The sequence below is a fragment of the Perca fluviatilis genome, chromosome 14 (assembly GCF_010015445.1).
Source record: "Perca fluviatilis chromosome 14, GENO_Pfluv_1.0, whole genome shotgun sequence".
NCBI lineage: Eukaryota > Metazoa > Chordata > Actinopteri > Perciformes > Percidae > Perca > Perca fluviatilis.
Window position 1 is genome coordinate 38,913,933 of NC_053125.1, and position 12,500 is coordinate 38,926,432.

The 12,500-nt window shown below is 37.2% G+C and overlaps 2 protein-coding genes across 2 annotated transcripts in view; one reads left to right on the forward strand and one right to left on the reverse strand.

Moving 5' to 3' along the window:
- Positions 1-997, reverse strand: part of wdr55 (WD repeat domain 55) — a 10,078-nt gene extending 9,081 nt beyond the window's left edge. Inside the window, exon 1 of the mRNA XM_039823584.1 lies at positions 388-997. Coding sequence (XP_039679518.1) covers positions 388-954 — 567 coding nt within the window. The 5' untranslated portion in view covers positions 955-997. The remainder of the gene's footprint in view (positions 1-387) is intronic.
- Positions 998-1,486: 489 nt separating this feature from the next.
- The window catches only part of LOC120572657 (coiled-coil domain-containing protein 171-like), a 14,894-nt gene continuing 3,880 nt past the window's right edge, over positions 1,487-12,500 (forward strand). The window contains exons 1-4 of the mRNA XM_039821976.1: positions 1,487-1,502; positions 3,335-3,579; positions 9,247-9,397; positions 9,923-10,092. Of these exons, the coding sequence (XP_039677910.1) occupies positions 1,487-1,502; positions 3,335-3,579; positions 9,247-9,397; positions 9,923-10,092 (582 nt within the window). The remainder of the gene's footprint in view (positions 1,503-3,334; positions 3,580-9,246; positions 9,398-9,922; positions 10,093-12,500) is intronic.

Below are 12,500 nucleotides of genomic sequence, written 5' to 3' on the forward strand. Positions count from 1 at the left end.
CAAAACAAAAAAACACACAAACACACAAAAAAACAACCACAAACACACACACAACACAAACAAGAGTTATATACACACACACAAACACACACACACACACACAACACACACACACAGACACACACACAGACAGACAAACACACAAAACACACACACACACACACACAACAACACAGTTATACACACACACACACACACACACACACACACAACACATATACACACACACACACACACACAAACACACACACAACAAAACAACACACAACAACAAAAACAACACAAAACCAAACACCAACACAACAACACAGTTATAAACAACACAAACACCACAAAAACACACACACAAAAAAAAAAAAAAAAAAAAAAAATACACCACACACACACCTTGACGGTTCCCGCGTCGTCCCCGGTCGCCAGGATGTTCTCGTCCACCAGCAGCAGACTGTAGATGGGAGCCTCGTGCGCCCCGCGGATCCTGGTCACCAGCTGCCCGCGCTCCGCGTCCAGCACGTGCACGGCCTTGTCCCGCGAGACGCTGAACAGCTTGAGCCCGTCGGCGGAGAAGCGGACCTGTCGGCACGACTTCATGTGGTGCCCGGAGGACCACAGCTCGCGGTTCTCCCCCTCCGTGCACGAGTACGCGTACGCGTACACGTCCCCGTCCACGTCGCCGCACACGAGCACGTCCCTGCTCGGGTGCAGGGCCACCGTGTTGGCGATAGCCTCCAGGCGGATGTCCTGCGGGGTGTCCCGGACCACCGGCGCGGGCGGCTCGCCTCCGTCCTCGTCCTCATCCGAGTCCGGTTCCGGATTCGAGTCCGGGTCCTCAGCGGCCGGCTCCGGGTCCGAGGTCTCGGGGTCTCTGGCTGTTTCTGGAGCTTCTTGTTTGTCCATTTCTGGGGGATCTGTCTCTGTGGACGCGGCTTCAACGTGTTCCGTGGACGCCGCCATGTTGTTTTGCTATGTTTTCTTCTTCTTTTAGATGTTTGTTGGCGGTTAGAAAACCGTTGGTCCGTTACCGCCACCAGCTGGTGTGGGGAGGGCTTTATTTTTTTTATTATATATATAGAGAGAGAGAGAAGAGAGAGAGAAAGACACACACCCCCCCCCCACACACACACACACTACTACAGAAACACACACACACACACACACACACACACACACACACATCCAGACACACATACACACAATATATATATATGTATATGCTGTATATACACACACACACACAGAGAGAGACACACACACACACACATATATATATATATGTATATATATTATACATATGGCGAGATATTTGTAGATTTATCTTGAAAATATTACCTGTAATTTTGAACTTTTACTGTAAAATGTAATATTAGTTTTTTGTCAGAGGCGATGCTATATATGAGAAGGAATATTTTTCTTAACAATCTTAAGTTTTACATGATTGATAAGTGTAAATTAAAGTAAGTAAAACATACTTTATTGTTTTAAAGAAATGAGTGGTGCCATATGTAAGACTTAAGATGAATTACTTCATGAACAATACAAAAAGAGCCAATTAAACTATAAGATTGTGCCCCCCTTATTTTAATGATTTTAATGTATTTATTTACCTTTTTTTAATTAAATTTTGTTGATTTATTTTGTTTTTTTATTTGCTTTTCTGCATTTGTTTTCGTGTATAATTTTTTCTGTATATTTCAATTATTGTATCTACTAAACTAAATTTTTTTGCCACATATTTGTAATGCATACTAAATAAAAATAAAAATATCGAAATAGCGGTCACCATTGGTCAGTTATTCAGCCAATCCGGAGGGAATGCGGATATGACGTACAGACGCTAAAGATGGCGTCAGATTCAAACGGCTCCTGGATAAATATCGCTGTAAGTGTTTATAAAAGTTTAATACAAGCTTTTTACAACTTTTCGTACGGATGTAGTGATGTAAGTAGATAGTTTAGAACGTCCCATACTGGTTAAAGTCGGTTTGGAGCGCACAAATATGTAAATGTTCAACATTAACCGTGATAACAGGTCTTTGTTTGGGTTGTTTAGCTAGCGTAATGACGACAACAACGTAATTCCATTCACAAAATGTAGGGATTTTATATTGATTTGTTAACTGACAACGTTGTACACACTGAATTCAAATATTTAAAACGTCCAATTAATCACTACGGTCTTTTAAAAAATTCGGCTTACAGTAGATTCACCAAAACAGCACTTAACATGTATAAAAGTCTCAGCTTTAAGTCGTTGTTGACAGTAACTAAATGCCGCTCACCGGCCTTGCAGTTATAGAAGATAGATGAAATCATGGAGAAATCAACCGTCATTTGTGTTTTATACAGGTGCCGATTTGTAAAGTTCATCGAATTGATTCGTAAATAGTCGTACGTCTTTGTGTACAATGTGTGTAATCGGGATGATATTTGGGTGAGTGTTTAATAGATAGATTTGTAGATTGAGATTGGCTTCACATGAGGGATTGAGTGGCGGCATACAACCCTCCCCTGTACCAAAACGACACACACACACACACACACACACACACACACACACACACACACACACACAAACACAATACACACAATACACATACATACAAAAATAATTTTTGTAGTAAACAATATTATGAAATCAAAAAATCAAAACTCAAGGTCGGCGTAGGGGGGGGCCGAGTCAGCCCACAAAATCCCCCCGAGGAGAAGATGACAAGGTTTTTTTTATATATATATATATATAGAAAAAAAGGTGATAGATAATGTATATATGATATATGTATATGTATATAGTATATATTGTATATGTATATATATATATGTATATATATAATATGATATATATATAGTATGTATATATATATATATGTATATATATAATTATATATATATTATAGTATATAATATATAAGACATATACAATATACAGGATACATACATATACATATGCTAACATACATATATATACAATATATGAAATATATATATGTTATATATTTATAAAAATATATATATATATAATAAAGGGGGTTAAGGACTTTAAATGTGGTGTAGTGTGTGTGTGTGAATGGGGTATGTGTGTGTGTGTGTGTGTGTGTGTGTGTGTGTGTGTGTGTGTGTGTGTGGGGCCACTCCCAATTAAGGGCTCCTTCTAAAACAGGCTGTATAGTATTTTATGACACACTTTATATATATAAAGGGTATGTGTGTGTGTGTCTGTTGATGTGTGCACCTGATACCATGGCAACAGTCCAGCTAAGTGTAACTTTACCGTGGCAATAAAAACTCTTCTCTCATTCAGGTTCTTTCCATTCCTGTGTCGTTATTATTTTCGCAGGTGAAAGACCACGCCAGCACAAAGAAAGACAAGGAAAGGGGGAGGGGGAGGAAAGAGAGGGAGAGGAGAAGGGGAGGGACAGAGGCCGAGGAGACGGAGATAAGAGGAGGAAGGAGGAGGAGGAGAAGGAGGAGAGGAGCCGGAGAGCGGCGTCCGAAGGAGCCGAGGAGTCTGGCAGGATGAGATGGAGACTCCATCAGCTGGAGAAAGAGAGACTGGAGCTGACGACCGCACACAACCAGGAAGTAAGAAGGACACAACAGTGCTCATATATTGTAAATGTGAAGGTCCCTTATGGTGACCCTTAAACTTAAACTATATATATATATATATATATATATATATATATATATATATATATATATATATATATATATATACGTGTGTGTGTGTACATATATATGTATATATGTCACTTTTTCCAACATTTTTGTCACTTTTTCCAACATTTTGTCATTTTTTCCAACATTTTGTCACTTTTTCCAACTTTTTTTCACTTTTTCCAACATTTTTGTCACTTTTTCCAAATCTTTTGTCATTTTATCCAACATTTTTCCAACATTTTGTCACTTTTTCTTCAACATTTCTGTCACTTTTTCTTCAACATTTTTGTCACTTTTTCTTCAACATTTTTGTCACTTTTTCCAACATTTTGTCACTTTTTCTTCAACATTTTTGTCACTTTTTCCAACTTTTTGTCACTTTTTCCAACATTTTGTCACTTTTCCAACATTTATGTCTACGTTATAATGTTGTAATGGTTCCCTGGCTGTGGCGTGCGTCCGTGTGACCATAATAGTTTTGAGGGGTTTGTCAAATCCGGCCCCTCCCAGATTATGATCCGGCCCACATATCAATTTAGTTATTTTTAATTGTTAATTTTAACAATAGTTTTAGTCGCTTTTTCTGACGTCGTTGTCGTTTTTTGTTGTTGTGATTTGTCACTTTTTCCAACATTTTTGTCACTTTTTCCAACATTTTTGTCACTTTTTTCCGACATTTTTGTCACTTTTTTCCAACATTTTTGTAACTTTTTCTGACGTTTTTGTCAGTTTTTACGACATTTTTGTCACTTTTTCCAACATTTATGTCACTTTTTCTGACGTTTTTGTCACTTTTTACGACATTTTTGTCAGTTTTAATGATTTTTTTTCATTTTTTTCAACTTTTTCCAACATTTATGTCACTTTTTCCAACATTTATGTCACTTTTTCCAACATTTATGTCACTTTTTCCAACATTTTTGTCACTTTTTCTGTGTATATATGTATATATGTCACTTTTTCCAACATTTTTGTCACTTTTCCAACATTTTGTCATTTTTTCCAACATTTTGTCACTTTTTCCAACTTCTTTTGCACTTTTTCCAACATTTTTGTCACTTTTTCCAAATCTTTTGTCATTTTATCCAACATTTTTCCAACATTTTGTCACTTTTTCTTCAACATTTCTGTCACTTTTTCCAACATTTTGTCACTTTTTCTTCAACATTTTTGTCACTTTTTCCAACTTTTTGTCACTTTTCCAACTTTTTTTTCTGTAACTTTTTCCAACATTTTGTCAACTTTTCCAACATTTATGTCTACTGTTATAATGTTGTAATGGTTCTCTGCGTAAGGCCTCGGTCTGACCATAATAGTTTTGAGGGGTTTTGTCAACCGCGCCCCCCCCAGATTATGATCCGCCCACATATCAATTTAGTTATTTTTAATTGTTAATTTTAACAATAGTTTTAGTCGCTTTTTCTGACGTCGTTGTCGTTTTTTGTTGTTGTGATTTGTCACTTTTTCCAACATTTTTGTCACTTTTTCCAACATTTTTGTCACTTTTTTCCGACATTTTTGTCACTTTTTTCCAACATTTTTGTCACTTTTTCTGACGTTTTTGTCAGTTTTTACGACATTTTTGTCACTTTTTCCAACATTTATGTCACTTTTTCGACGTTTTGTCACTTTTTCCATTTTTGCGTTTTAATGATTTTTTCATTTTTTCAACTTTTTTCCAACATTTATGTCACTTTTTCCAACATTTATGTCACTTTTCCAACATTTAGTACTTTTTCCAACTTTGTCACTTTTTCTGTGTTATATGTTATGAGTCACTTTTTCCAACATTTTGTCACTTTTTCCAACATTTGCATTTCCAACTTTTCCAACTCCCAACATACTTTTTCCAAATCTTCTTATCAACATTCAACAGCACTTTTCTTCAACATTTGTCACCTTTCCAACATTTTGTCACTTTTTCCAACATTTTTGTCACTTTTCCAACTTTTTGCACACTTTTTCCAACATTTTGCCTACTTTTCCAACATTTATGTCACTTTTTCCAACATTTATGTCACTTTTTCCAACATTTTTGTCACTTTTTCTGTGTATATATGTATATATGTCACTTTTTCCAACATTTTTGTCACTTTTTCCAACATTTTGTCATTTTTTCCAACATTTTGTCACTTTTTCCAACTTTTTGTCACTTTTTCCAACATTTTTGTCACTTTTTCCAAATCTTTTGTCATTTTATCCAACATTTTTCCAACATTTTGTCACTTTTTCTTCAACATTTCTGTCACTTTTTCCAACATTTTGTCACTTTTTCTTCAACATTTTTGTCACTTTTTCCAACTTTTTGTCACTTTTTCCAACATTTTGTCACTTTTCCAACATTTATGTCTACGTTATAATGTTGTAATGGTTCCCTGGCTGTGGCGTGCGTCCGTGTGACCATAATAGTTTTGAGGGGTTTGCAATCCGCCCCCCATTATGCACAAAGATTTTTAATTGTTAATTTTAACAATAGTTTTAGTCGCTTCTGATCTTTGTGTTGTTGTTGTCATTTGTCACTTTTCCAACATTTTTGTCACCTTTTTTCCAACATTTTTTACACTTTTTCCGACATTTTTGTATTTTCTACGTTTTTGTCATTTTACTTACATTTTGTCACTTTTCCAACATTATGTCACTTTTCTGACGTTTTGTCACCTTTACTTACATTTGGTCAGTTTAATAGATTTTTTCATTTTTTCAAAACTTTTTTCCAACATTTATGTCACCTTTTTCCAACATTTATGTCACTTTTTCCAACATTTACGTCACTTTTTCCAACATTTTTGTCACTTTTCTGTGTATATATGTATATACAGTGCTCATGAAAGTATTTCTGCCCCTGAACGCTTACCTTTTGCCACATTTCAGGCCTCAAACATAAAGATATAAAACTGTAATTTTTGTGAAGAATCAACAACAAGTGGGTCCCAATTATGAAGTGGAACGAAATTCATTGGCTATTTCAAACTTTTTAACAAATAAAAAACTAAAGGGCGGGAAAATTATTCAGCCCCTTTACTTTCAGTGCAGCAAACTCTCCAGAAGTTCAGTGAGGATCTCTGAATGATCCAATGTTGACCTAAATGACTAATGATGATAAATAGAATCCAGCTGTGTGTAATCAAGTCTCTCGTGATAAATGCACCTGCTCTGTGATAGTCCCAGAGGTCCGTAAAGTGCAGAGAGCATCATGAAGAACAAAGGAACACACCAGGCAGGTCCGAGATACTGCTGTGGGAGAAGTTTAAAGCCGGATTTGGATACAAAAAGATTTCGCAGCTTTAAACATCCCAAGGAGCACTGTGCAAGCGCGTAATATTGAAATGGAAGGAGTATCAGACCACTGCACAAATCTACGAAGACCCGGCCGTCCCTCTAAACTTTCAGCTCATACAAAGAAAAGACTGATCAGAGATGCAGCCAAGAGGCCCATGATCACTCTGGATGAACTGCAGAGATCTACAGCTGAGGTGGGAGACTCTGTCCATAGGAAAACAATCAGTCGTTTACCGTACCGCACAAATCTGGCCTTTTATGGAAGAGTGGCAAGAAGAAAGCCATTTCTTAAAGATATCCATAAAAAGTGTCGCGATAAAGTTTGCACAAAGCCACCTGGGAGATACACACCAAACATGTGGAAGAAGGTGCTGTGGTCAGATGAAAACAAAAATCGAACTTTTGGCAACAATGCAAAACGTTATGTTTGTGCGTAAAGCAACACGCTCATCACCCTGAACACACCAATCCCACTGTCAACAAACATGGTGGTGGCAGCATCATGGTTTGGGCCTGCTTTTCTTCAGCAGGGACAGGGAAGATGGTTAAAATTGATGGGAAGATGGATGGAGCCAAATACAGGACCATTCTGAAGAAAACCTGATGGAGTCTGCAAAAGACCTGAAGGACTGGGACTATATTTGTCTTCCAACAAGACAATGATCCAAAACATAAAGCAAAATCTACAATGGAATGGTTCACAAATAAACATATCCAGGTGTTAGAATGGCCAAGTCAAAGTCCAGACCTGAATCCAATTGAGAATCTGTGGAAAGACCTGAAATAGCTTCATAACTATTAGTGTTGAAAAATATGATGAAAAAGAGAATAAGTAGGAAGAGAAATAAATTTTTAATATTTTGAATATTTGTTTGTTTGTTTGAAAAATAAATTTTTACTTGTTGATTGTTGTGATTTTAAAAAATTAAGTTTTTTGTGGAAAAAAATGAAATTTTACTGCTGTTCACAAACGCGCTCTCATCCAACCTCACTGAGCTCGAGCTGTTTTGCAAGGAAGGAGGAAAAAAAAAATGCCAGCTCCTTGAAGCAAAAAAATTATGGAGAAACCACACCCGACTTCACTCTATAAACAAGCACAATAGTTAATATTTATTGTTAAAAAATTTTTACTTTAAATTTTTTATTTTTTTTTTACTTATTTTTTATTTTTTATTTTTTTTAAAAGGTAAGATTTTTCCAATATTTTTTCCCTTTTTTTTTAACATTTCTATTTCTTTTTCTTTAACTTAATAAATTAAATTTTTATATAATTTTTTTTGACTTTTTTGTAAAATATTTAAAGGCCCTTTTAAAAATTTATGTGTCTTTTTCCAACTTTTTGGCACTTTTCCAAAATTTTTTTAATTTTTTTTTTTTTTTTTGTTCACTTTGTTATGCTATCGAACAATTTTTAACATTTTATTTTTTTTTGTTTCTCAAATCAACACCCTCCCAAATTTTTCTAAAACCCACATAATAATTTACTTATTTTTTATTATTATTTTTAACAATTTTTTTAATTATTCTTTTCAAGCTATAGAATATTTTTTTATTTTTGTGAAATATTTTTTTTTCCATTTCCAACTTTTTATCACTTTTTCCAAACATTTTCACTTTTCCAACATTTATTCTAATAATCTTAAATAAGCCCCTGCGCAGTCCGTGACTATAAATTTAGGGTTTGTCAAACCGCCCCCCAATAGACCCGCCCACAACAAATATTAATTAATTTAACAAAAGCGCGCGCTTTTATTCACCACATTTTTGTCACTTTTTTCCGACATTTTTGTCACTTTTTTCCGACATTTTTGTAACTTTTTCTGACGTTTTTGTCAGTTTTTACGACATTTTTGTCACTTTTTCCAACATTTATGTCACTTTTTCTGACGTTTTTGTCACTTTTTACGACATTTTTGTCAGTTTTAATGATTTTTTTTCATTTTTTTCAACTTTTTCCAACATTTATGTCACTTTTTCCAACATTTATGTCACTTTTTCCAATATTTATGTCACTTTTTCCAACATTTTTGTCACTTTTTCTGACGTTTTTGTCAGTTTTTAGGACATTTTTGTCACTTTTTCCAACATTTATGTCACTTTTTCTGACGTTTTTGTCAGTTTTTACGACATTTTTGTCAGTTTTAATGTCATTTTTGTCATTTTTTCCAACTTTTCCAACATTTTTGTCACTTTTTCCAACATTTTTGTCACTTTTTCCAACATTTAAGTCTACATTATAATGTTGTAATGGTTCCCTGGCTGTGGCATGCGTCCGTGTGTTCCAGACCATAATAGTTTCTCTCCTCTCAGCTGTGCCGGCTGCAGGCCGAGCTGGCCCGTCTCCGGGCCAACGTGGAGCGGGGGGAGGCCCAGCGGGCCGAGCTGCAGTACCAGCTGACGGCGAGCCAGAGAGACGCCGCCCGGGCCGCCTCGCTCAGCCGAGACAAACACGCGCTCACAGGTACACAAATCAAACACACCTCTCTCTAACTCTGTCTCTCTCTTTCTCGCTTTCTCTCTCTCTCTCTCTCTCTCTCTCTCTCTCTCTCTCTCTCTCTCTTTGTCTCTGTCTGTCTGTCTGTCTCTCTCTCTGTCTCTCTCTCTCTCTGTCTCTCTCTCTCTGTCTTTGTCTGTCTCTTTCTCTTTCTATCTCTCCGTGTCTCTATGTCTCTCTCTCTCTCTCTCTCTCTCTCTCTCTCTTTCTCTCTCTCTGTGTCTCTGTCTCTCTCTCGATGCGACTAATACTTCTTTTCTCAGTTTAAAATCCACACAGATTATCCATTATATGGTCGTAAAATTGGCATTAAAGTTCATCCTAGGTAGTATTAAAAAGGTCTGTCTGTCTGTCTGTCTGTCTGTCTGTCTGTCTGTCTGTCTGTCTGTCTGTCTGTCTGTCTGTCTGTCTGTCTGTCTGTCTGTCTGTCTGTCTGTCTGTCTGTCTGTCTGTCTGTCTGTCCGTCCGTCCGTGTGTGTGTGTGTGTCTCAGAGCGAGCGGCAGCGCTCCAGCTGACGGTGGAGGAGCTGCAGAAAGTTGTGGACATCACCCGGCGGGCCAGGGACGAGGACCAGCATGCATTGCAGCAGGAAGTGGAGGAGCGAGACAGACTGATTCACAACTTCAGCTCGGAAAACCAACGACTGCACCGCCTGCTGCAGGTCACACACACACACACACACACACGCACACACAGAGAATCTCACACACACTGTTCGCTTTTGACCTATTTTGGCCTTTCTTCCTACCTTAATGTCCAAATCTCCCCAAAAATGGTCTCAATCATTTGTGCCGTTAAAAGAAACCTTTGTGCTACTTTAGTTTTTACGTTATCAGGCTGTATTTGTTACACGGCTACGATTAGCGCTGCGAAGGCTTCTGACAGCCGCTCACGGGACATTTTTCCTTACAATAGGCTCTAATGAAGCAGAAACGCTTAATGTCAGATAACTTCCATAATAATTGGACTTTGGGTTTGATTTTTTGACAGTTTTCAGTGGTTATGAGGAGCGATATGAGAGAGAAATTTCGTGATGATTGATCATTGTTTAGGTACATTAAACCACGTTAAGCTTTTTCATGTTAGGACTTATAAAGCCCATGAGAACCGTGGGGAGTCAACCCACAGCCGCTCCACTGCCCTGCTGAAAAACGTGAAGCGGAAAACGCTTAATGTCAGATAACTTCCATAATAATTGGACTTTGGGTTTGATTTTTTACAGTTTTCAGTGGCTATGAGGAGCGATATGAGAGAGAGATTTCGTGACGATTGATCGTTGTTTAGGTACATTAAACCACGTTAAACTAAAAATGGTCTCAGTCGTTTGTGCCGATTTGTGCCGTTAAAAGAAACCTTTTTGCTACTTTAGTTTTGACGTTATCAGGCTTTAGTTGTTACACGACTACGATTAGCGCTGCGAAGGCTTCTGACAGCCACCATCACTCCCATCAACGGGACATTCTAAAACGCTTAACGTTAAAAAGCTTAACGTGGTTTAATGTACCTAAACAACGGTCAATCATCACCAAATTTCTCTCTCATATCGCTCCTCATAGCCACTAAAAACTGTCAAAAAATCTAACCCAATGTCCAATTATTATGGAAGTTATCTGACATTAAGCGTTTTCCGCTTCACGTTTTTCAGCAGGGCAGTGGAGCGGCTGTGGGTTGACTCCCCGCGGTTCTCATGGGCTCTATAAGTCCTAACGTGAAAAGTAGAGGTCGACCGATATGGGTTTTCTCTTGCCGATCTTTAGAAATCAGGGTCAGCCGATGGCCGATAAATGCTGCCGATTAATTTTGGCCGATATTTGGCCGATTTGTGCTTGTTTTTAAACCTCTATTTGAAAGATAAAATGTAACACTAATATACACAGAATTTCTCAACAAAAACATTTATTGAACACTTCACCAATCTACACTTGTATAATGTAAAAACATACTGTATATTGTATAAATGTATGAAAAATATATTAAATAAACGAAACAGGTAAGAAGAAAATAATTATTATTTTTTATTTATTTTGTCAAATAAACTTTTAAATGAAAAAATAAAGTTTAGTGCACTTAGCAGCATTTAAACTTCTGAGAATACAAATCTGCAAGCTTCACAGAAAGTGACGTTAAGTGATGTTATTATTAATCTCAACACTATTTACCTCCTGTTGAATCACATCAGACTAGGGCTATCTAAAGTCAATTCTTGTTCACCTTGTTTGTTAGATCATTGTTCATTCGTTGAAGTGCTGTATCTGTGTTTTGGGGATCCTACTGTTACATGTCCTGTTGCACTCATTAGGATCTTATCTGAGCAGATTTCTGTCATTCAAACAACTGAGTTGTAATTTAAAACTAGCCAATAATTTAAAGTAGAGGTTTTATGTGCTCGAGTCCAGCCGTAAACTGGGTACGCCAGTTACGAAAGCCTGCGAGGCAAAATTGCTGATGCAGATTTCGGTTAGCCGGATAGCGGATGGATCGGATAAGGAACTATCCACGGACGAGTAATGATATTGGGAGCTTACGGTTAGCCATGGTGTTTTAACCAGTTTATTATTAGACTACAGTTAAACAAGGGAAAGGCCAACGGGGGCGACACCAGCAAGATTCAAAGTGATTTGAGCCCAAAGGGAAAAAGAGAGAGAGAAAATTGAAGGCTGTTGCAAGATCGCGCTTCGCCAATAAACATACCTAGGGATACAATTAAACGGCAAAGTGAATAGTGTGGACGATTATCAGTTAAGCAATCAATCAGTCCGTTCTTCAAACGGGTTTTCAAATCAACTGTTACGTTTAAACAACAGTCAATCATCCACAAAAAGTCATATCTCCTCATAACCACTAAAACTAAAAACTAACTAAAGTCACAAAGACCATTACATCTTCCTTCTTCCAAAAAAAAGAACCACAACAACAGCCAACACAACCCACCCCCCTACCACAACCACCAAAGTCAATTATGGAAGTTATCTGACATTTGCTTTAAGAGGGTAGGTGGAGCGCTCGTGGATAACCCCACGGTTCCTGGAATAAAAAAGCTTACGTGGCTCTAACCAACCAAACTCGATC